Source organism: Schistocerca gregaria, chromosome 1, assembly GCF_023897955.1.
Source record: "Schistocerca gregaria isolate iqSchGreg1 chromosome 1, iqSchGreg1.2, whole genome shotgun sequence".
NCBI classification, from domain to species: Eukaryota; Metazoa; Arthropoda; class Insecta; order Orthoptera; family Acrididae; genus Schistocerca; species Schistocerca gregaria.
This window is the reverse complement of record NC_064920.1, coordinates 654,136,563-654,161,302: the sequence shown is the minus strand read 5'-3', so window position 1 is coordinate 654,161,302 and position 24,740 is coordinate 654,136,563. Positions and strand designations below refer to the sequence as shown.

Sequence of the window (24,740 nt, the reverse complement as noted above, 5' to 3'; positions counted from 1 at the left end):
CAACGGTTATTACGGAAGATGCTTATTAATGAATGTTTCTGCTGCGAAATTTTTAATTGGTTTCAAATATTTGCTATTTTTTGGTTCAAATGGCTCTGAGCACTATGGGACTTAAACTTCTGAGGTCATCAGTCCCCTAGAACTTAGAACTATTTAAACCTAACTAACCTAAGGAGATCACACACATCCATGCCCGAGGCAGGATTCGAACCTGCGACCACAGCGGTCGCGCTGTTCCAGACTGAAGCGCCTACAACCGCTCATCAACACCGGCCGGCCTGCCATTTTTTACTGGAAGATCTTTTTTCTATTATTGGCATTTGTGATTAATCGCTGTAGCAGATATTGTTAACTCACATATTGTGTTACATTTAGTTTTCTATTTCACGTTATCTACATTTACTGTAATTTACTCTATTTTTAAGTTTGTTTGTGACTACAATTAACCTCAAAAAGTTTTAACACAGGTTTTTCTGTTGCCTGAATAGAAATTTCATGATTATAGGGAAATAGTAATTTTTTAGCTTCACAGATTAAAAATAAGTCATCAGGCTTAGTTTAATGTTATTTGTTCACTGCTCTGAAAAACATTGCACCAACCACAATGCAGCCACACTGTGAATGATGTTCTTGAACACAGGATGAGTTAGCTGACATTTGTAAGCAGCTGGAAATCGCCCTGACCACTGTCAAACGACTGGCATTTGCTGTGAATCAATATGCTGAAAAAGCTCCAGAGAATCATATCTGTGGTACCAAAGGTATCTCAAGCACTATCCTTTCCTGTCAATCCTATCTCCTCTGCAGGAAGTATGGGATCTGGCATTACTGGTCTGCTTGGCTGCAAGTGGCATGTCAATGGTAGACCTAGCTTCAGGACATTATACAGATTCCCCCATCCAACAAGCTCGAAGTGCTGTCTTTTAGTGAAACTGAGCCAGTGGGACTCACTTCACCGGTTTCAGGGAAACTTACTTTGTCCGGTTTCAAGAGGAAGCAAATGCAATAGAACAGGAATCTATTAATCATCGGCAGTTCAAACATAAGGTAATAATGGTACCTCTAAGGGAAATGGCTGCAAGGAACAGAAAGGAATGCGAGGTGCACTCAGCATGTATGCCTGGGGACCTCATGCAACATGCTGAAGATGCTATTCCAGCAGCCAGTGAGAGAACACGGCACAACCAACTGTGGATTGTGGCACACATTGGAGCAAACAATACCTGTCATCTGAGCTCTGAGATCTGAGGTCATACTTGGATCATTCCAGTAACTGGCAGAGAAGGTTGAGAACACCAACCTTGGGCATACAGTTTCAACAAAGTTCACAATTTATGGCATTGTCTCCAGAACTGATCGTGGTCCCCTAGTTTTGAGTCATGTGGAAGGAACGAACCAGAGACTTCAAGGGTTCCATGACAACCAATGCTGCAACTTACTGGACGTGCATCACAGGGTTAAGAATTTCGAGTTCCCCTAAACAGGTCAGGTGTGCACTACACATCAGAGGCTGCTAGTAATGTAGCTGACTGTGTGTGGGGTGCACATTACGGTTTTTTAGATTAGGCATCTCACTGTCCATTCCAGATGATGGCTGTAGGAGATGCAGAAGTAAAAGTGTAAGGTCTGAATGAATGCTCCCTACATGTCAGAGCATTAAAATCCTAATAGCTAATGTCAAAGCATTCACAACTAAGTGCCAGAGGGAGCTCCTGAAAAGCAGTGAAGCTCACGTAATACTACATACTGAAACCTGGTTGAAACATGAAATTGACAACAGTGAGATTGTTAGGGACAATTAAAGTGTTTATTGTAAGAATAGGTTAATGAGAAGTACAAGTACAGGGGGTTTATTTGTTACAGTAACACACTCAAATCCATCAAGACAAATACTGAAGCTGCATGCATTGGGAAAATTACAGTTTTATTAGTGATGGGCATGACAAGACGTCCTGTGAAACTTTATTAAATGCCTTCCCAGAAAACTATCTAGAACAGATAGTCCGGAATGCCACACATTATGGAAATATATTAGAACTAATGGCAACAGACAGACCTGACCTATTAGAGGATGTCCACATCAAAATTGGTTTAAGCAACAGTGAAGTGGCTGAGGCCACAATGGTTACCTAAGTACACAAAATAACTAAACAAGTAGAAGGATATGTATGTTCAGTAAATTGGAAAAAAATCAGTAGCATTATATCTCAATGAGAAACTTGAAACTTTCAGCATAGGGTAGGAGCATGCAGAGGAACTGTGGTAAGTTCAAAATGCACTGGACAGATTTGTACACTGAAAAACAGTTCACAATGGGAGACACCCATTCTGGTAATTTGTAAAGGCTGTTAGTGGCACTCAAGTTACTGTCCAGTCCCTAGCAAATGAGACAGAAACTGAAATCGAGCGTAGCAAAGCAAAAGCTGAATTGCTAACTCCATTCTCAAATGTTCCTTTACAAAGGAAAACCCAGGAGAGCTGCCCCAATTTAATACTCGAACGAGTGAAAAGATGAATTAAGTGTCAGTGTTGTTGAGAAACAGCTGAAATCGTTAAAATTGAACAAAGTTCCAGGGCTCAATGGAATCCCTGTCATATTCTATACTGAATCTGTGACTGAGTTAGCACCTCTTCTAACTACAATCTACTGTAGATCCCTTCAACAAAAAAATGTGTACAGCTTAGAACAAAGTTAGTAGAAGTAATCCATAAAACTGCCGAATCCTTGATATTGATTTGTTGTACAATTTTCTAACATACTCTGAGGTCAAACATAATGAAATATCTCTAATAGAATGATCTCCAAGCCGATCATATGGATTCCAAAACAATGATCATGCAAAAGCAAACTCATACTTTTCTCACATGATATACTAAAAGCTTTGGATCAAGACAGTCAGGCAGATGGTATATTTCTTGATTTCCGAAAAGCACTGGATTCAGTATCCCATCTATGCTTATTGTCAAAACTATGATCATGTGTGGTATCAAGTAAAATTTGTGACTAGACTGAGGATTTCTTGGTAAGTAGGTTGCAACATGTTATCTTGGATGGAGAGTCATTGTCAGACAGAGAAGTAACTTCAGGGTATGTATTGGGACCCTCACTGCTCATGTTGCGTATTAATGACACTAATATTAATAGTAACATCAGGATTTTTGCAGATGATGCAATTTTCTATAATAAAGCACTATCTGAAAGAAGCTGCATAAAGAGTCAGTTAGATCTTGATGCGATTTCAAATTAGTGCATGGGTTAGCATCTTGCTTTAAATGTTCAGGAACGTAAAATTGTGCACTCCACAAAACGGAAAAACGTAGTATACTATGACTAAATATCAATGAGTCACTGTTGGAATCGGACAACTCAAACCAATGAAATGGAATGATCACATAGGCTCAGCTGTGGCTAAAGCAAATGGTAGACTTCAGTTCACTGGTAGCATACTGGGGAAGTGCAGTCAATCTACAAAAGAGATTGCTTACAAATCACTAGTGCAACCTATTCTGGAATATTGCTCAAGTGTGTGGGACCCATACAAATAGGACTATCAGGGGATATTAAACACATACAAAGAAGAGTAGTATGAATGGTCACAGGGATATTTAACACATATAGAGAAGGGCAGTAAGAATTGTCAAAGGTTTGACTCATGGAAGAGTGTCACAGGCATAGTGAAGAAACTTAACTGGCAGATTCTTGAAGATTGAGGTAAACTATCCCAAGAAAGCCTACTTACCAAGTTTCACAAATTGGCTTTAAATAATGATTCTAGAAATATGCTACAACCCCCAGCTTATCACTCACACAGGGATTGTGAGGACAAGATTAGAATAATTACAGCAGACACGGGGACATTAAACAATTGTTCTGCCCATGCTCAATGTGTGAATGGAGCTGGAAGGAACTTTATTAACTGACACAATGAGAGGTGCCCTCTACCATTCACTTCACAGTGGTTTGCAGAGTATAGATGTAGATTATGGACCAAAATGATGCCACAATTAAAAGTTGGAACATATATGTACAGTATAATCTAAATTGATCATAGTATAGTTCCACTAACATGAGGGAATATCAGGATCAACACCAGGCTTTCAAAACCGAGTTACAGTCACAACAGAGTGGTGAACATGCCAGACCTGCTAGTGTCTGTCCTTTCCAGAGTGCCCCTGTTCAATCGCAGCAGGCTCACTTCAAGAATTTGCACACCATGCCTGAATGTAGACATGCTTGATCAAGTATGAGCAAGAAACACCCCAATTTGTAGATATCGAAGATGCACCCCACAAAAGTCTCTCAGGATGTGCTCATGTGGGTGTGAGTTGCTTTTGCACGAGTGTGTGGGTGGTTGTTGTCTATTTCTGATGAAGGCCTTGTTAGCCAAAAGCTCACTATCTGACATCATTTTGTTGCATTTATATGCGACTCAACGTCTCCACTATATGGTGAGAAGCTCCTTTTCCTAATAATAATAATAATAATAATAATAATAATAATAATAATAAATATATATGCAGATATAAATTAACAACTGGAAAAACTGACAACTCACATCCTCCTGAGTACCACTGTCCATCTCCTTTGTTTTTGAAACTCGCCCTTCTATATTGGAAGACTTTTTCTTTGATTTTGTTGTTCGCTCAGAAATTTCCTTTTCTGTTTTAGCTTTCTCTCTAGACAGAGGTTTCTTCTTGTCTGCAACAGAGTGAACTGTGAATTACACATAATGAAAACAAAAGACAAAATCTTATAGTAAAAGAGCACACTACAATGAATAGTGCTATACTCCAATTAAAATTACTTTGTGACTGACAGACAGAATTGCTGGGGAGCAGAGCTGCCAGCATGTCATGCACTTATGCAATCGATAGTTACATGTGCACCAAGAAAGGAACAAGTTGTTTACTGACGGACTGTTGATAAAGTCTTTGTGGGTACAGGAGAGGGCACAGGTAGGGGCTGCTGCTTCTGTAGGTACAGTGATACATTCAAGTGCCATAATCACAGTTTAGAGGTGAATAACAACAATGAGATGAGTTTCAATAACAGACATGTTGGAATATAACAAATCATGTAAAAAATTGGAGAAAATTGTAAGAGGTGGCCACAACTGAATTTTTGGCATGCTATACCACTAAAGGATGCACACCAGTTACATCTGAATCACTTTCACTATCTTCTGTGTAGTCACTAAAACTGCTGTCAGAATGTTATGAAACAGTAAGTTGTCCTACATTACTTTCTAAGACACTTACATTATCCCATGCTTTCATTATTACTTCCCACATATGTCGAGAACAGTATGAAAATCTGATGAAGTTTGGTTTGTAGCATTCTTTATCAATATTTCTGCTTCTGCCAGCATCCATTTTTGTTGTTTCTTGCCACAAAACTCTTAAGCTGAAACCATACGAGTTCAACGGAACTGAAATGACAGTGATATGAAAGCAGTCTGAGGACTCTACAGCCAATTTCTTTGCAGTTCATCTATAACTCACAGAGGTAAAAGTGGTTTATTCTGGGCCACAAGATCCAGTAATTCAACCTTTCTACAGTCGTGTTGTTGTAGCCAGCTGACAATGTCTTGTTTTCTGCAAGTTACTGTAGATGTCTTATCAAGGATAGTAGAATGATAACTATTACTGAAGCTTTGCTCAAGTTTTGATGATATCAACATGAGATACAGAACAAATCAGTGATTCCAATTCTGTATGCCCTTAGCTCAGACTAATCTTCATTGCAATCTAATACACTGATCAACTACTACAACCAGGGAATAATAATTCATGTAAATTATCAGCTCTCTACATTCAGGATACAGAAATAAAACAACAAAACAGTTTATTACAATGATAATAGCACTAAACAATGTAATCTGAGAGCTATTAATTTAATGACCGTTTTACTATGAGAACATAATTTTCTTATACAAAGTTAACAGTAAGCTTAAATAAAGGTTTAACATGTCTTTTAATTAACAATATTTCTTGGAAATCAGGTTTTCTGTCCGATATCAGCGTCTTCCAAACACGATATTTCGACGTCATTACTTGACGTCTTCATCAGGTGTTCCCTGAGACTGGCTGCTTGCTGGACCGGGTCGCATATTTATGCCTGCCCGGTGCCTGGTGTTCTGTCTGCCGTTCCCTAGTCGGTCCGCGCCCGCGAGTCGCGCTATCCTGCCGCTCTAGGTGTTCTCTATTCCGTCCGCGCCCGTTCTAGCCGACTCCGACTGTGGTCGTGGCCTCCTGGTGTTCCCTTCTCGGTCCGCACCCGCGAGTGGCGCTGCAATGCCGCTCTGGACGTTCCCTATTCCGTCCGCTCCCGCTCTGGCCGTCTCCGACTGCGGCTGAGGCTTCCTGGTGTTCCCTTCTTGGTTCATGCTCGCAGTGTGCAGATGTCGGCCAGAACACCAATGGTGTGTTTTCATGCTAATGTGTAAAACAGACAATTTTGTTTCGTTTAATCTTACCACATTACACTGTAACTGTAATGTCAACTTAGAATGCAGATGTGAGAAGAACGATGGTCTCTTTTGTGAGCAGTAACCTATCACAATATCATCTTGAAGAATTTCCAGCCCCAGGCTGTGTCTGTTTGGAACATAAGTCCTGTTTTCTCAACATCTTTCTGTGTTCACTCAGGTTCATTCCTTGCCTCTTTTCTCAGAACACTCTTCCACGCCTTTTAGCAGCCATATATCCTTTGGTCTTACCTTGGTTGTTTCTTTCACATCTCCATTTCATGTATCTTCTTGGGAAACCTCTAGTTTTCAATTCTATTTTTTTCCTTTTTTTGTGGGATGTCTTTATTCCAAACCTTCTTAAATCGTTCAAGTCCAATCTTGATTCTACTAACTGGTTTATCTTACTTTCTAGTTGTAAGCAGTATTTCACATTTGGTTTCATTAAACTTCATCCCAAACAGTCTAATGCATCCAGCTGTTCCTGAATCTCCTCCTTCCTGTTTCTCCAGACCGGCAGGTCATCCACAAACACCACTGCTTTCATCTTATCTTCTCCAGTTTTTTCTGTCAGCTTAGTGGCATCTCATGCAAGGCCACACTGAAGAGGACATTGCACTGCCTTGTTCCATACCTGTTTGCCGTAAACAATCTGTCCATTCATTTCCCACTTTCAGTCAAATCAGTCTTCTACAGTACATCTCCTTCACTGTGCTTGTCGTCTCTTTTTCCACTCCCTTCTTTTCTAAAGCCCACTAAATGTCAAGCTACCACATTTTTCACTAAGAGCTCTTCAAGTTAAGTGCTGTAGGCTTTTTTTAGTTTTCAAAACATCATAATAACTGTAACCACAGAAGGAAATATATAACATCAGACTATAAGATTTAAGCTTTTAACCAAATAGTTTATTTACAATTGTGTAATAAAGATTGAGGATCTGACATTTTTTCAACATCTTTGTACAAAAACTAAAACTTTACCAAGGACTAACCTCAGCAGCAAATATACCTTGACCTTATTAGCATAAAAATACATTTATAGTGGCGCATTGTGAAAACCAATGTGTACTGGCCACTCAAAACCCTGCAGGCACAACCACATCACCTGGCAAAATGGCCAGTGCTCGCAGAACAGGCAACACAGCAAGAATATGGAGCCCAAGAAACAGCCGCAATTGGCTGACAATCAATCCTTATCACTAGACTAGTTGAAAGTTGCTTGAGTCAAAAGATTATTTTAATTGGAGTACAACAGCTAAGGAATTTTTTTCATTACACAGCAACAAGTTCTCAGCTTAGGAATATGTTTTAATATTTCAACAATTTAATTTGAAATTACACACATCAAAATGTTTATTAAAATCTATTTCAATACCAGTGACATTACTAAAAGAAGTAGTCATACAGTTTGGGTATACAAATGTCACCCATGACTCAAGAGTCACACAACATAGATCAAAAGCAACAACAGAAATTCAGAGCGAAGATTCAAAAGTCAGAGTACTAATAACAAACTGTCGGTATTATTTTTAACTCTTACGCTCCATGCTGACAGTATCTCTGTGCTAAGTTTCTTCTTAAAAGGAATGAATATGAAACCAACAAACAGAAATTGATTGCCTCAAGCCTAACTATACAGTGCTTAACTGGACACTCCTGGATCACAGAGTCATAGTCTTTTCCATTTGGTGTACAGATTCACTGTTGTTGCAGACATTCTGCTCCTAAAACCAACATATCAGTGACAATGTACTGTTACATGTGACAATAGTTTCCTATCTTTTACTTTAAATATGTTGCACACATGGAAGTTCTGAAAGCTGGTAATTTTGGGCTGTGATATCAAGTGCATTGTTTTCCTTTGCAGTATTCACAAGGATAGCTGAGTTGGGACAAACCAAGACAATGACATCAATTATATTTAATACTGCCTGCACAAGTGGGGAGAGCCAAGTTTGGACTTCTGTAGTGAAAATTTCACATATTTCTTATGAAAGTTTTCACTGCTAATATCTGTCAACTGTATATCACTGTACCCCTCACAAGCCACACACACCTCTTGAACAATTGGAAAAGTGTTTTCTTCACCACCCTCCCTTTAAATAAAAAGAAGGAGAAAGGAAAAATGAGAATGAAGAAATGACCTAAACATATCAATGACCAAAAAAATTACACATATTATCAATATTTTATGATATCTTAAACATGATGTTCACAGCTTGAAATTATTAAGTGACATACTTTTTCTTTTATTGGCCTGTAATTATTAGTTTGGAGAGATTTACAAAAATCAGCCAACTAGTTGCAAGTAAAGGTTTACTGGAACTGCTGATCCAGGCTTCGGCAATTTTAAAACTGTCTTTTTCGGAAGGTATAATGGACCTGGTTACAACATAAGCCAATAGAGTATATTGAATAAAACCAAATGGCTCATGTTATATGAGACATTCATCTTCTGAACACAAATAGCTACAAGCCATTACTTAAGACTGCAGCAACATAGTATTTCAGATGTGTTCTTTAAATGCATAGCATAGTGGCCCATTAACATAAGACTCTAGTCAATGTTAAAGCTGAATACATGCATTAAAACAAAATGAAGGCCCTACATTAAACAGTGTGCACACAACAAATAGCAAAAATCAGCTGTAATTATTAGACAAAACTCTATCACATCCAGTGATTTTTCTCTCTACTGCCATTTTCAGGTGATCACTATGTGCAAAAGGTAGGAAGATCAGTATGTGTGAAAGGTAGGAAGATCAGTATTGGAAATGGAGAACATGCACAGAGTTCAGATTGTGGAAGATAATTGGCCATGCTCTTAACAAAGGAACCATTCCAGCATTGGCATTAAGTTACTTAGGGAAACGATGGAAATGCAAACTCTAAAATGCCCAATTACAATTTGAACAGTTGTCTTTCTGAACACATACCATTTAGTTACACTGGTCTGTGGCAATGGGGAAGTAAAATGCCATACCTTCTTATACCTTTTTATTTTTATTCCAGTTGAAACAGTACAATCAAACTGGAGAGAGTTTAGATGTAGTTTCAGAGAATAACCCTAAACACTTGGTAAGAATAAAAATCAGATGACCAAGGAAAAGTCCATCGAAACACAGTTCTACTTGCCATGGTTTCATAAATTTTAATTTCAGAAAGTGGGAATGGTGTTGGACCTCAACATGCAATTATATACAACTATGGTACTACAAGCTTCCAGAACCATGGAACCAAAATTGAAAAACAAAACAGTCCTTCCACAGAGAAGACTTGTCTTACATTAACTTATTTATGGAATATTTTACACTTCTGGTTTCAAATACAAATGTACCTTACAGTTAACTGCACGATTTAGATGAGAATTAATTGGCAACTTGTTTTTATAATGTATGGTGTGTGAGATTGTAAGACTGTACAAAAGGATTGTAAATTTTAAATGATTTCCATCAAGGAAAAAGTTACAATATATTTGGAGTTTCTGTTTGTTGATAATGAAACAGGAATCTAAAAGTACAGTTTATGGCTATGCTGAACATGGGTGGAAACCTGTCAGCTCGCTGTCATGACAATAACTCACATTTACCTCTGAAAGAAGGCAGATAAAAGTATCATTCCTAATTCAAATTATTTTTCTCAATTTTATCAAAGCTTCACTTGCAGTAATGCATAGTGAAGGGGAAATAGCAGGTGATTATAGTTTTCAAAACAACACTTGTAAACCACACAAAATTGCTTGACAAATAGTACCATTTCCAACAACAGTGACCAATTAGGGAAAGGTGCACAGTTCACTACAGATCTCTTAACCAAATACCCTCTTCAAACTGACTAAAAATGTTCCAAGAATTAAAAAAATCAGTGTGGAAAGTACACCATATATTAAAACAAACAATAACTTCATAAATTGATGCGACTGACTTCTCTTATCTGCTTTGAAGTATTAAAAAACAGAATCCCCCCTCCCCCCCTCCTTTAACCTCCTGGCCCAGTGTGCTATAGTGGCATGAGCTGTCTCACAATGGGACTGTGCCTACTCCTCATCACTGATTTTGCCTAAATCTTTGGTAGATGCAGGGCATGGTCTGAAATGGAAGTGACAGAATTGGATCTTCATATATCTGAGCTTCCAGGGAAATCCGTATTTTTGAGGCGGACCTGGCGAGGCATGTACTATTTATGCAATTGTAGTTTTCAGGCAATGGTTGTTGCAATGGAAACAGCACAGAACGGTAATCGGAGGCGCGTGTGATCGAGTCCTTTGATGGAAATGTTTTTATTTACAATTTTTGAATTACTTACATTGTAAATTCACTGAAATTATGATCAATATAGTGTGTTCATTAAGGTTTCCATAACAGAGAAAGGACATTTTGAGAAATCACTGCATCAAATTACATTACATTGAATATCACCAGGTAGCCACGCCAACATCTGCCGAAATGATGTGATACGCATGATTTGTTGTCAAACTTTATGACAAGAGAGAACTTTTACAAACGAAAACAAAATCAGTTTTTACTTAGAACTTCAAAACAACCTTGTAATTGTAAAATTGTGGCATTTATCACATGCGAAAGATGCTTTCACTACTTTTAGAAGAAATATCACCCTATCACATGAAATCACCAATAGTAAAATAAAAACAATATCTAACTTTATATACAAAGTTCTTGCGTACATCTTATAACCCCTTCCTGGAAATTTACTTTCAATCCTAAATTACCAGTGGCCTTTCCTTTTCATGCCTTTTTATGGAAATGTTAATAAATACAATACCTACATCAATCACTGTTTTCATTTACCTGCAGTGTAAGAAAGATAAAAACTGAAAATAAGAAGAAACATTTTCAGACAAGGGCTTGATACATCAATCCTCGCATTATCATTCTGTCACCTTGCCACTGTCCCCCACCTGCCTGGAAACTATGCTCAAATAAATGCCTCATGCCTTGCAAGACCCGCTCAAAAAATGCTATTTATTCTAAATGGTTGGTCATTTGGGGCTCCCACTTCTGTCACTTTTATTCCTGCCAAGCTCTGCATATATCATAAATTTGAATGGAATTGGTGATGATGAGTAGATACGATTCCCCTGTCAGTGTGGCTTGGCTCAGCACTTCCCAGGACTGGGGCAGTGTGAATGTAGCCTGACATTGGTTTCGAACAATAGAATTTTACTTGGCACAGCAGTATTGGCAATAGTTACGGACTAGAAAAATTCTCATTTGCTATAAATGTGAACAAATAAGCGAATTCTGCCTCAAAATCCGAAAATACAAACTTCCTAATAAATGTTATTTCATAGCAAATTGTATCCCAATGAACTACTTTATCACAGACAGTTTGAAGTAGCTTTATTTTCTGCATATAAATATAAAAAATTGAACCACTTTTTGGCTGCTGGTATTGCACATTATCTGCTCAAGCCCAGTTTGGAAGGATGTGTGTAAGAACGTGTATGCAAAATAAGTGTACAGATGCAAAGACAAATCAATGCGCTAGATGCTCTCGTGCCACACCAATTGTGGGCAGTTGAATGGCTTCTTGTGTATGAGCCACATAACACCACTGAAGGACTCGACCACGGACCTAGCACCTTTAGAACAAAGAATCACATGTGTTTGTCTGGCAGCTAATCTTCAAAAGGTGGCATAATGCAGACACTTTAATGTGCAGTTTTAGGTGGCGAATGTTTTGAACTGTGATTGCATCAAATGCTGGCCAATATTGGGCCTAAACTACCTCATTACAACACTACCAATCCCAACAAGCACTTTTGTGGTAGCTGTTATCAAATGCTTTGTGATGTGCATTGCTCACTGTTTTCGTATTTTGAAATGAGTGAAGAGACTAATCCCAGTCCAACACGGAGTTGGATTATAACCCTCATGACACCAGAAGAGATCGCCACTCCCTATGAGTGTGGTTTTGCAAAAAGACAGAACATATAATATTGATAAAAACCTTAAACTAGAGAAGCTCTGTATTTAGTGGTGGGAAGTTACAGCTGCTTCTCAACAAAAACAATCATTTGTTGAATGCTTAAATAAATCCAAAAGAAGAAAACAAATGAACATTTTGGGGGAAAGACTGCTGAAGTTTTAATAAAAGTAATCATTTCAGTAAAAAGATCCCCAATCACAACTTTTTTTTTAACAGCCAATTCCGAAGCAATAAGGTTTCATCTTCATGCTGGTTGCATGACAACCTTTAAAATTTGTACATCTAATGTCTCTCGGTTTCTCCCCCCCCCCCCCCCCCCCCCCACACACACACACATATATTACAATATTACATATTGAGACCAAAAACCCAAGGAATCAAGTTTAACCTGTATTTGGTCTTGACTGGATAATAGAGCCTTACGAAGGCAAGGTGCAACATGACCATGTCTAACTCAGTACTGTGCGAGTGTTACAAACCTTCTGGTTGAGTGCAGCTCAAATATGGAATGTCTGGTGTTCAGTGGCAACAAATATAAATTCTGGATCAAAACTGATATTCAGTCACAACTTTTATGCTGAGAGAATCTAGTGACAACATATGACAAGCAACACTTGTATTATGGCAGCAAGTTACATACTTCTGCCAGATTGGCAGAAATTTTATGGAACAATCTATGCACACGGAATGCTTCGAATTCCCACAATTTTTGTTTGTTTGCAGGTAAATGTCAGGTGTCCAAGTACACTCCGAAATCAACATGCCATCATGCCGTTACAGAAGGCAAAACAAAATGGCGCAGCACACTGCCAGTAAGAAGTATCACATGGTAATTTATTTACAGCAACAGTGAAATGTTACCGTCTCTGTCCAATCCAAATGCCTGAATAAGTCATCTGGATTGTCCAGACTTCTTAGGCATGTGGATTGGCCTGACACAGCGGCAACATTTCCACTGCTACCGAAAACCACACAATATTCCACTTCATCAATGGGCTGTGCTATTTTGTTTTGTTTCTTTAGTAGCATGCTATGGTACTGTGGAATGGGGATTCAGTTGTGTACCAAGGCTGCAGATTTGTACCTGCAAAACAAATAAAGAACTAGTTACTAGTACTTTTTTTGAGGTTATAATTAGAACTTCAGAACTACACTTTGTTATGGTATGTGGTGGTTGTTCTCATGTCCTTACGCACCACAGTCATTTTTCATAATCATCTGATATTGTTATACTGTTATTACAAAAATGAAGCAAATTTTGCCATTTATATATTAAAGAAGAAAAAGCATACACTGATTGTCTGTCATAAATAACAAAATTAAGCACTACTTCGGTTGGTAAATGTTGAGGAAAGCAAGTAACTGTAATCTGTTTATTGAGTTCTCAATCCTAAAATGTGATTACCCGATTGCAATTTGAACTGTGCTATGCTTACACGTCTCTGGTGCCTTATGATTAGTGCCCAGATTTTAATGACAAGTCATACTTTTTTGCTGAACTATAGGGTGAATTTTAGAACAATTTATACAAAAATTTAGGCATTTTAGTGTAAAAAAATGTATTTTGATTGTGCATTTAAAGTCATATTTCAACAAATTTTAGTAGGAGGTCATATTGCGCCTAACTTTTAATATAATAGGTAATATTTCTATCAACTTTTGCCAAAAATGCAAATACCATTTTTCTCGTATCTTACGGGACACACAAATAAGAAAATGAATATGTTGCTCACGAGACAACATTTAACATGCTATTATGAAAGATAAACAGATAAATTAGTACACGGCTTTATTTCTCAGGACTGTAGTAGAAAATCGGTGTACCACAACAGTCGTTTCTTGAACATAAAACATTGTTGTGCAGAGTCGACAATACGTTCTCAGAGCCAACAAAGGTGGCTTCTGCCATAATAATCATCGCAGTTGCACAAGTGTTCCCAGTAACCAGTTTGAATACAGCCTGTTCAACAAAACAAAGTGCTCCGACAGCGTGAAGTTGCAAAGATATGTTCGAGAATTTGGAGAGATGTTCTTTAGTACTGACGGGAAAATATTATTTTGTAAACTGTGTGAAATTAAAGTTAGTGCAGAAAAGCACTTTAATGTGCAACACCACTGCAATACCTCTAAACACAGCAGCTGTGTGAAATGAAGTGCTGAAAATAACAGCAGGCAAATGCTGTTATTTGAACAGACAGGTCAATCATAAACCGTGCAAGGATTTGTGTGAGATGATGGTGTCCTGCAACATCCCATTGGAAAAGGTGAAGAATCCACACTTCAGACGGTTCTTGGAGAACTACACAACACATCCAGTTCCAGATGAATCTACACTGAGAAAGAACTATTTATCCATATGCTACAAAGTGTGCTCAACAAAATACGAATTACTATTGCTGAGCAAAAGATCTGGCTGTCAGTAAGATTAAACTACGTATATTAGTGGGTGATATATTGCAAATGTTGTTGTTCATGTTCTAAAAGTTGATGGCCCTGGAGATGAAGCTCTCGATAGAGTAAACAATTCGATGATGGTGCTTCATATATGGCTAAAGCAGCCAAAGGGCTTCAGATTCTGTACCCCAGTATGGTGTACGCCACTTGCCTTGCACATGTGTTGCACAGAGTTGCCGAAGAGGTGCAATCAAATTACCCTGACATGGATACATTAATTTCCTGTGGCAAGAAAATCTATGTGAAGGCTCTGCTACGAGTGCATAAATTCAAGGAACAAGCACCTTCAACACTCCTCCCACCTAAACCTGTTCTTACACGATGGGGTTCTTGGCTTAATGCTGCTGCACCAACTACACCCAAATAAAGACAATCTTCTGTGAGCTTGATAGCGATGAATCAAGTGCTATCAAATTTGTGAAAGAAGTTTTTACAGACACATTGTCTCGAAACTTGACATACATCAATGCCAATTTTTCAGTGACATCAAAAGCCATCAAACGACTGGAAGCTGTTGGCACTCAGCTATGTTAGGTCCTGAGTATTATGCAACATGTGGAGAATGATTTGGGTTGAGCTCGTGGTCATGTGGCTGACAAAGTGAAAACCAAATAGCAAAGTGTTCTCCAATGGAATCCTGGATATTCTACACTGTGCAAAATTAGTAACAGTCTGTCAGGGAATGCCGCAACTTTTGAACAGACTGAAACAAAGCTGAACTCCAGTGACCTGGCAGCCTTCAAATACACTCCAGTGACGTCTTGTGAAGTGGAGAGGAGTTTTTCCAGGTACAAAACTATCCTCAGCGATAACCGTAGATCTTTGACAACGGAAAACCTAAAAATGCACCTTTTGATCCAGTGTAACTTTGCTGACATGCGATATTAAATAATGTGAAACGCTTTAAATACTATGTAGAAGTAAAAAAACATTGTTTTACTGTTTCGATAGATGATCTTTTCACTGTTCTTTGTGTTTAGAAAATAAAACATTCAGACATTCAAAAAATAGGTGCAAATATTTTGATAAGTGGATTTTGTATTACATTATGGTGAATGAAAAATTAAATAAACAAACAAGAATGCTTTAAATAAACTTCCATCAAGTAATATTTTATTTTTTAAGGTCATATTTATGTAAGTTTTAGGTCATAAATGCTTGCATATTTCACTGCTTTTTTAGGTAATTAAAATCCGGGCCCTACTTATGACTTAACTACAGTATATTTATATAATATCTTAGTGTGCTTCTTAATGTAATTTTATTCTAGTTGAGCTCTGGTGTAGAGATTTTGAGGTTTAAACCCCCCTTCCCTTTTTGTTTCCTTCTCCACTCATCATCGTCAGCTACAACTCAAATATCTTCCTGCATAGAATGAGCATTTCATCTCAACTTATGAATGTGTTTCCAGTGGCTGAACAAACCAATCCTAGCATAAAGCATGTGTCCCCACGAATCATACTGAGTGGTTGGAGGAGGACAGGCTTATAATTGATGGAGCTTTCTCGCTTGGAATCTTCATGTCTAGGGATTCCCCTTCAAACGAGGTGAAAGTGGTGGATGTAGTGTTCTTCCGCAGAAAGTGGTCCAGAGCATATTCTTTCCTTGTTTATACAAGTCATCTGCATGTTGGTCCCTAAAGCACTTAAAGAGGGGCTCCATGAGTTCTAGTGCCAGAGCAGAGTTCACCATAAAGGATTTGGCAGGGAAGCCTTGGATAACTCATGCAATGAACATGGCCTAACCACCTCAGTCGATGAGGAATGATGGTTGCTTCAATGCTGTTTAAATGCCCTTTCTCGAGAGCCACAATGTTGGTCACAAGGTCCTCCCATTTAATGTTCAAGATGAATCACTCTCCTCCTCTTTTTTTTGTGGAAGTGCTCAAGTTATTTGATATCACAGCAATAGACTGTCCAAGTTTCACAGCCATACAGGAGTGAGGAAATGACAGCAGCTCTCAACACCATGAGTTTGGTATGTGTGAAGACTGTGTATTATTAGTCTTAAAAAACTGGAATGACAAATGAAGATAAGTTTCCTTGAACACAATGATCTGTACTCAAGAATCATTGCAAACTAGCATTGCAGCTGCTGACTGTTCATCTTATCAGTAGGTCGGAAAAATGATTTATCAATAGAGTAATGCATAAACAAGAAAGCCTTCACGAGATCTAACGTTTTCTTAACATTCTTCAGTGCAGAAGATAATAACTAGATTGATGAATTCTGATTTGATAGGATTTTTATAACAGTTGTTTATAAAAGCTGAAGGGCACATAAGATAACCACCAAATGCAACATTTGAGATTAACATCAATTTACGGTATTTTTGAATTTCTGAAGAAAAGAATTTGTAAACGTTTTAGTAAAAATGACCACGACGGGGGTTCATCTCAAACAATTTTTGACATCCTGATAAAACACTATAAAATTTGGTAATTCATAAAAAGGCACACGTAAGTTTGATATATTTCTAAGATTGTGTTGGAAGTAAAATCAAAGCATACCATTCCAATACAGAATGAAATAACAGTTGGCTCAGTGGTTATTATGTTTTTCTTTATAGTGGGTACCACAGCAATACTTTTATTAAAAAAAGGTAGCATTTTTAACTTCTGCTGTGTTTATTTTATTTGTTCACAACTAGTTTCTGCCTTTTAGGCTATTCACAAGTGATTTTCTGCAGTAGAAAAATATCTTCAATTTGTGTTCTGTTCATTTTGGTTCACATAGCCTGTCTTGAATATGGCAACCTGTCAGACCAATAAGACAGCCTGTGTGAACCAAAACGAATAAACACACAAATTTAAAGATGTGGCCATTTCAGAGTATATGACATTTTTCTATTGGCGAAAATAACTTCAAATAGCCTAAAATGTGAAAAATTATGTGTGAACTATTAAAATAAAAACAGGAAAAGTGAAAAATGCCACCTTCTTTTATAGTTATTACAATGTTCTCCAAAACAGTACAAAGGATATGTTTACAGCTGCGTTTTCCAACATCCCTTTCAAACTGTTTTTATCGTTTCTGTGAAAGATTAGCATGGCTTGGGACTAAGCCTTCAAAAGAGAACAATGTCTTCATATAAATGTAGCCGACACGTCTCCAGTCAGGAAGTAAATAGTGAATCAACATCTTTTCATGATGCTGATGCAGAGATAAAGTGCAAAAACCTAATACAGATTATGTACTGCAGCAACAATTCTTATGAAAGAAGGAATGGACCTAGACATGTGACAAGACCTATAGAATGAGATGAACAAAATGTTTGTGATGTTCTGTGTTGAAGTTTTTTCTAGGTGCCTAAATGTTTGTGACTTACTTGCGGTTTTAACAATGAGTAGCCAAAACCATTAAATATACATGGAAAAAATGGATGTACAAATCATTCATTACAAAAGTGGGCACATCCCAATTAAAAGTCATTCCTTAATATCTATTTCATATTTAAAACATAATACATGATACATGATATCTGATGTATTGTTACAACTGAAGAAACAAAAGCACTCCTATTGTTCAGATTGTTCTACTGGTATAAGATGAACAACAACAAAAGCAAAACGAGGATAATGGAATGTAGTCGACTTAAGTTGGGTGATGCTGAGGGAATTAGATTAGGAAATGAGACACTTAAAGTAGTGAAGGAGTTCTGCTATTTGGGGAGCAAAATAACTGATGATGGTCGAAGTAGAAAGGATATAAAATGTAGACTGGCAATGGCAAGGAAAGAGTTTCTGAAAAAGAGAAATTTGTTAACATCGAGTATAGATTTAAGTGTCAGGAAGTCGCTTCTGGAAGTATTTGTATGGAGTGTAGCCCTGTATGGAAGTGAAACATGGACGATAAATAATTTAGAAAAGAAGAGAATAGAAGCTTTCGAAATGTGGTGCTACACAAGAATGCTGAAGATTAGATGGGTAGATCACATAACTAATGAGGAGGTATTGAATAAAATTGGGGAAAAGAGGAGTTTGTGGCACAACTTGACTAAAAGAAGGGATCGGTTGGTAGGACATGTTCTGAGGCATCAAGGGATCACCAATTTGGAACTGGAGGGCAGTGTGGAGGGTAAAAATCGTAGAGGGAGACCAAGAGATGAATACACTAAGCAGATTTAGAAGGATGTAGACTGCCGTAGGTACTGGGAGATGAAGAAGCTTGCACAGGGTAGAGTAGCATGGAGAGCTACATCAAACCAGTCTCAGAACTGAAGACAACAACAGCAACAACAACAACAACAACTGGTATGTCTAATTATCATTCACTATAACGAAGTAGGTACTGAATTTACTTACAATGCCTGACCTCTTCATCTTCATAACCAGATTCCTCTGAGCTGCTACAAGAGGCATCTTCCTGACTTGCAAGGCGTTCCTTCAATCTTATTAACTAGAGGTAAAGAAAAAACAAGTCATAATTAAATATTTAACTGATTACAATGATTACAGTAATGGGATAAGAGACAATTTTATTTAAAGCAATCAACACATGGCCTACAATACAATACAATACATACACACTGCTGTCCAAAATTAAAGCAACAAATGGAAATTTTTCAAGGTTGCACTTATTTTCCCACTAAACACTACAAACAGGTCATAGTTAAGTAGAAACAATGTAATGAATACATATTGTAAACAACTGCAACATGCATAGTCATAGACAAAAATGTTCTTTGTTTTTCCCAGCTTAACGGATTTGGACATACATTCTGACAACTGGTTAATGTGTGACCACCTATAGCAGCAATACAGGTCTGACAACGAGAGTGTATGCTGTGAATGATGCCATCAATCTCATGTTTTGGCAGTAACACCCATTCTCCCAGAAGAGCTGCTCTCAAGTCTTGGAGAGTGGTTGGTGGTCGCAACCTGTGCCCCTAGTACATCCCAGACGTGCTCTATGGGATTCAAATCAGAAGTGTGTGCAGGCTATGCCATCCATGCAATATCTTCCATTTTCAAGAAAACATCAACCACCTGTGCTCTATGAGATTGAGCATTACTGTCCATCAAAATCAAGCCTAGGCCCAAGCACCTATCAACAACGGCGCATGAGATCCAAAGATCTCATCGTAATACTTGACAGCAGTTAAACCTTGCCAATTCGCCTATACAATTTCAAGAAGAGGTGGTCGAGTAGTCAACCTATTCCCTGCCCACACCATTAGCGATCCTCCTCAATTGATACTGGTTTCTTCCCACAATGTTTGGATCCCAAAATGGTGTCCCACATTCCCTCCATATGAGAAGCCATCGATAATCACTCTCGGGTTAAAATTGGGACTCATTTGCGAAAAGAACATTGTCCTACTATTCGAACGTCCAGGTGGCATCTTGAAGCTTCTACGACAAACATTTCCTTCTGTGAAGAAGCCTTAGAGATACAGAGACAGGAGGCCTCTAACAATAGAGGCCACTCTGGCCAAACCCTTCTGTACACTATTTGCCACGTTACAACGCGTCCAATGAATGCTGTGTGGTCAGCAGTGCAGTACTATAAGAGGTACCATCTTGGCTTTACAACCAAATCATGGTACTCTCTTTCTGATGTCACACGTGGTTGGCCCTGCTCTGGTCTTTGGGATACAGTCTCGGTCTCTATAAACTGCTGCCACACCTCAGAAATAACAGAATGATTCACATTATGCCAGTGGGGCATACGAGTTTGTGACTGTTCTTCCTAGGCCCTTCACTGCAGAGAATCTGGAAGCTGTCTTCTCTGTGCCACGCTGCACCATCTGGGACTGTGTATGCAGCGACTGAAGATATGGGACTACCCGGCAAGCACTACCTTCTTTGCCAGGTGCTCTGATATCATTGGTGTGGTTTTCCATTGCCTCAAATGCCATATTCCACGTGGAACATGATCATACAGATATCTGTTGACAGTTTGCACAGCTATATTGTGAATGAGACACACGACAGAGAAATAACAGCTGTTGCTGACACCAGTGTACTTTGAGCTGCTGGTAAGGACTTGGGAATAATGTATCACTCACAAAACTGACATGGTAGTATATAAGTCCGTGTTGGTTGGTAAAATAATTTTATACTTAAAATAGTGAAAGTTTAGAATTGTGGCCATTTAAGTTTACTGGAATTATAAGCTGCTTAAATAAATTGGCATAAAAGATTTCTAATTTTGTCTTACTTACTACAAACTAATTGTCTTCAACACTTGACATAAATTTAAATGGTTCTTTCATGTACTTTGTAACTTTCTTTCCTTTAGCTGTTTCTTCATTATTTGCATAATGTCTTTTTTTCTCTTCCATTTGGATCTTTATCTCCTCCATGATTTTACTTCAAAATACTGTCTTTCACAGTTGCTTTCTGTTCTACACTGTCTTGTTTTGTATCCCTCAGCATAAGGACCTGGACGAATTTTCTGCATAATGCCTCACTAGTCCCAGGTTCCTCCAGTCATTTTTTCTCTGACTGATGCCAAAACCCTAACTCTGTTGTTCTGTCCTCTTCTTTGATTAACTTGGATTAGATTCAATTTTTGTTCCATAGACCCAAAAATGAGACGATTCTCGTGGGTGTGGAATGTGTCAGAAAGAATAACACAAAAAAAACATACAAAATTTGAATACAATACTTACTACATTGGTCATTTATCAGAAGATTGTCAAAATAGGTGAATACATTACAGTAAACTGGAACTGCTAATATTTACAGAATTAACACACAATCAGAATGAAATACTGTTATGTGCTTTTAATACAATAATCATACACAAAATATTTAATCTTGACTGTTGTGACCATATGCTGTCGAAACTGAAATCTAACAGACATTTTTACTTAACCTGGTCTAACAGTCCCTGTTAAGATAGGCATCTATGGAGTAGGAGGAGTTGCCTATCAAAGCGTCTTTGAAACTATGTTTAAACTGTGCTTTATCTGAAACCAAGTTTTTAATGGTTGCTGTCAATTAATTGAAAATGTGTGTTCCTGAATACTGGATCCCTTTTTGTAGGTTGTTCTTATTCCTAGTATTGATGCTATGTATTGAGCTATTGGATATATATATATATTACTTGTAACAAATTTCATTGGAGTAAATCTACTGAAAAGCAGTAGCTATGAACCAAGTTCCTTGAACAGGTTTCTACACAATGTTCTTTAATTCTTATTACATGCTTTTGCACGCTTCAGCAATTCTGTGGTTTGTCCTTTCCAACTGAATTTATACTTGAGTTGTAATCCCAGAAATTTAACACTGTCAACCTCTTTGATCTGCATGTCTTCATGTTATGCACATGCTGGAAGGCAATCTCTTACAGGTTCTGAACTGCAAATAATGGGTCTCCTCAAAGTTTAATGGCAGTGAATTAGCTTTAAACCATTTATTTATTTATGTCAATGAAAATTTTATTAGCAGCTATTCCTAGATCTGTACTTGATCTGCTACTTATTGCAATGTTTGTATCATCTGCAAACAAAACAAACTTGGCATCTGGAAATGTAACAGATGAGAAATCATTGATGTACACAAGAGAAAGCAACAGATCCAAGATGGAACCGGGTTGGAACACTACATGTAATTAATTCCCAATCAGATGAAGACTGACTGCTTACTGCACAGGTATTTCATGACGACACCCTTTGTTTCCTGTTTGTTAGTTAAGACTCAAACCATTTCGCAGCATTGCCGGTGACACCATAATATTTTAATTTACTTAAAAGAATGGAGTGGTTCACATAGTCAAGGGGTTTTGACAGGTCACACAAAATGTCAGTAGCCTCTGATTTGTTAATTAATGAATTAAGTACATTCTCAATGTAAGCATAAATAGCAATATTATGGAAAGGAAAGTTGCCTCTCACCATACAGCGGAGATGGGAGATCCTGAATCGCAGACAGGCACAACAAAAAGATTTGTCACACGACTTGGCAGTGTGACTACAGTTGCCTGATAATGCAGTCATGTGTGTGCGAGTTGCATTTGCGTGAGTGTGACTCTCTCTCTCTCTCTCTCTCTCTCTCTCTCTCTCTCTGTCTGTCTGTCTGTCTGTCTGTGTGTGTGTGTGTGTGTGTGTGTGTGTGTGTGTGTGTGTGTGTGTGTGATTTATCTATTTTTGACAAAGGTCTTATGGGCTGAAAGCTGTATTTGTGACAGGCTTCTTGTTGTGCCTATCTGCAACTCAGCATCTCGGCTATATGGTGAGTGGAAATTTTCCTTTTCATAATAAAGGACAAATATTCCTATCCACTTCCATGCAATTTAGTCTTACTCAGTTGAATGCAATTTATTGAATTTCGGTTCATACATTTTTTTCTCTTTGACACACACACACACACACACACACACACACTTTTCTCACATCCATTACCCTGCATTTATTGGCAGCTTAATTCTGTTTCAGAACACACTGTCCCTGCTAAATGACATATGAGATATTGTTCTTTGCTTTCTGAGATGTTTCCCCGCCTGGCAACGCCTTTACTTTTTTTTTTTTTAGTATGATACTGATATTCAAATATCGAAAAAGGTATTACTGGATCCTATGAAATAGAACGTTCACAGCACAAATGATGTACAGAAAGAATTCTTCCACTGTTCTTTGATAGGCAGTTTGCTCAAGAAAAAAGAGCAAATGTGGTCAATAAATATTTCTTTTTAAGTCAACAGTAGTTCACTGTCCTTGAAAAACTCTTTATGTCACAATTAGAAAAAAAATCAATAATTAAATGTAGAGAATCTAAATTTAAACTTACAGAAATATGACATTTATAATTCCCCATACAAAAAAAAATCTCCAGAAGCACACCTGGTAAGTACATTCAAACAATTGAGAATGGATGCATTAATTAGAAAAGAGTAAGGTTGTTAATATGTTGTACGGCATAGTACCCTGACTATTTTCTGAAAGTTTCCCAAATTTTTTTCTTTATAATTTTGGAAAAAAGTGCTTATTATCAAGTCCATCCACCCCTAAAATCTGTGCAAACTGTCTAACAAACATCTTTGTTCTACATTTGCAAAAAACTCACAGTGAACTCAAGTAGCCTTCTGTATCTCCAATAATTTTTGGATTACAACTTTATGCTTTAGCAAAATTGTTAATATTCAACAATATTTAAGTATTAACAATGTGCATTTTAGTTGTGGCTGTTCTGTGTACAAAATAGAATGTTTAGCGATAGCAAAACTGTCTGAAAATTAGATTAGTGTAATCTCCATCAGTTTTTACACTTACAGTAAAAACCTATCAAATAACTTTTAAAATATATTACATTTTATATGATTTCACTACCATGTTATTCTGCTATGTTAACTAGATACTGAGATATGAAGCTTGGAATATCACTTTCGAAAAATGTGACATACATTTGTGATTTTATTCATAGCTGTTATTTTCTCAGCAACTATGGTACATATTTCAGAATAAAATTCAGACATCAGTTGCAAAATTGGAAAGTTCATTTCACTTTACTGTTTCAACAGATTAATTCATCATCTTCAGAAAACTACAAAATTTGGGACATTGTAAGTAATTAGGCCTATTCTCTAACCAAGTCTCGTAAAAAAAAAAAAAAAAAAAAAACACACACACACTAGAAATACTTTTATAGAAAAAATAAATTTTAGCAGTTCAAGAAATAAGGTTCCTAGATGAAAATGTAGTAAATATCTGTAACTACAGAATCTTAAGAGACAAACCAGCAATCAAAATTATGAATCAGATTCCACTATTGGGTACAGCTTTCTATGTTCATAAAAATATGATAGAAAAAGTTACAGAATTTAAATCCACCTAAGAGAGAGTATCATTCCCATCAGTTAAATGCAAAAACAAGATATAAACACTTATTAATTGCACATGCATCAATAAATCTAGACAACAGGAAAA

At 37.5% G+C, this 24,740-nt stretch overlaps 1 protein-coding gene across 5 annotated transcripts in view; it reads right to left on the bottom strand.

The window, feature by feature from the left end:
• LOC126361330 (SAFB-like transcription modulator) overlaps positions 1-24,740 on the bottom strand; it is a 136,528-nt gene that overhangs the window by 12,631 nt on the left and 99,157 nt on the right. For all 5 annotated transcript variants that reach the window (XM_050007782.1, XM_050007784.1, XM_050007785.1 and 2 more), the window contains 2 exons: positions 19,174-19,267; positions 4,557-4,699 (listed from right to left, as the gene is read on the bottom strand). In XM_050007782.1, coding sequence (XP_049863739.1) covers positions 4,557-4,699; positions 19,174-19,267 — 237 coding nt within the window. The remainder of the gene's footprint in view (positions 1-4,556; positions 4,700-19,173; positions 19,268-24,740) is intronic.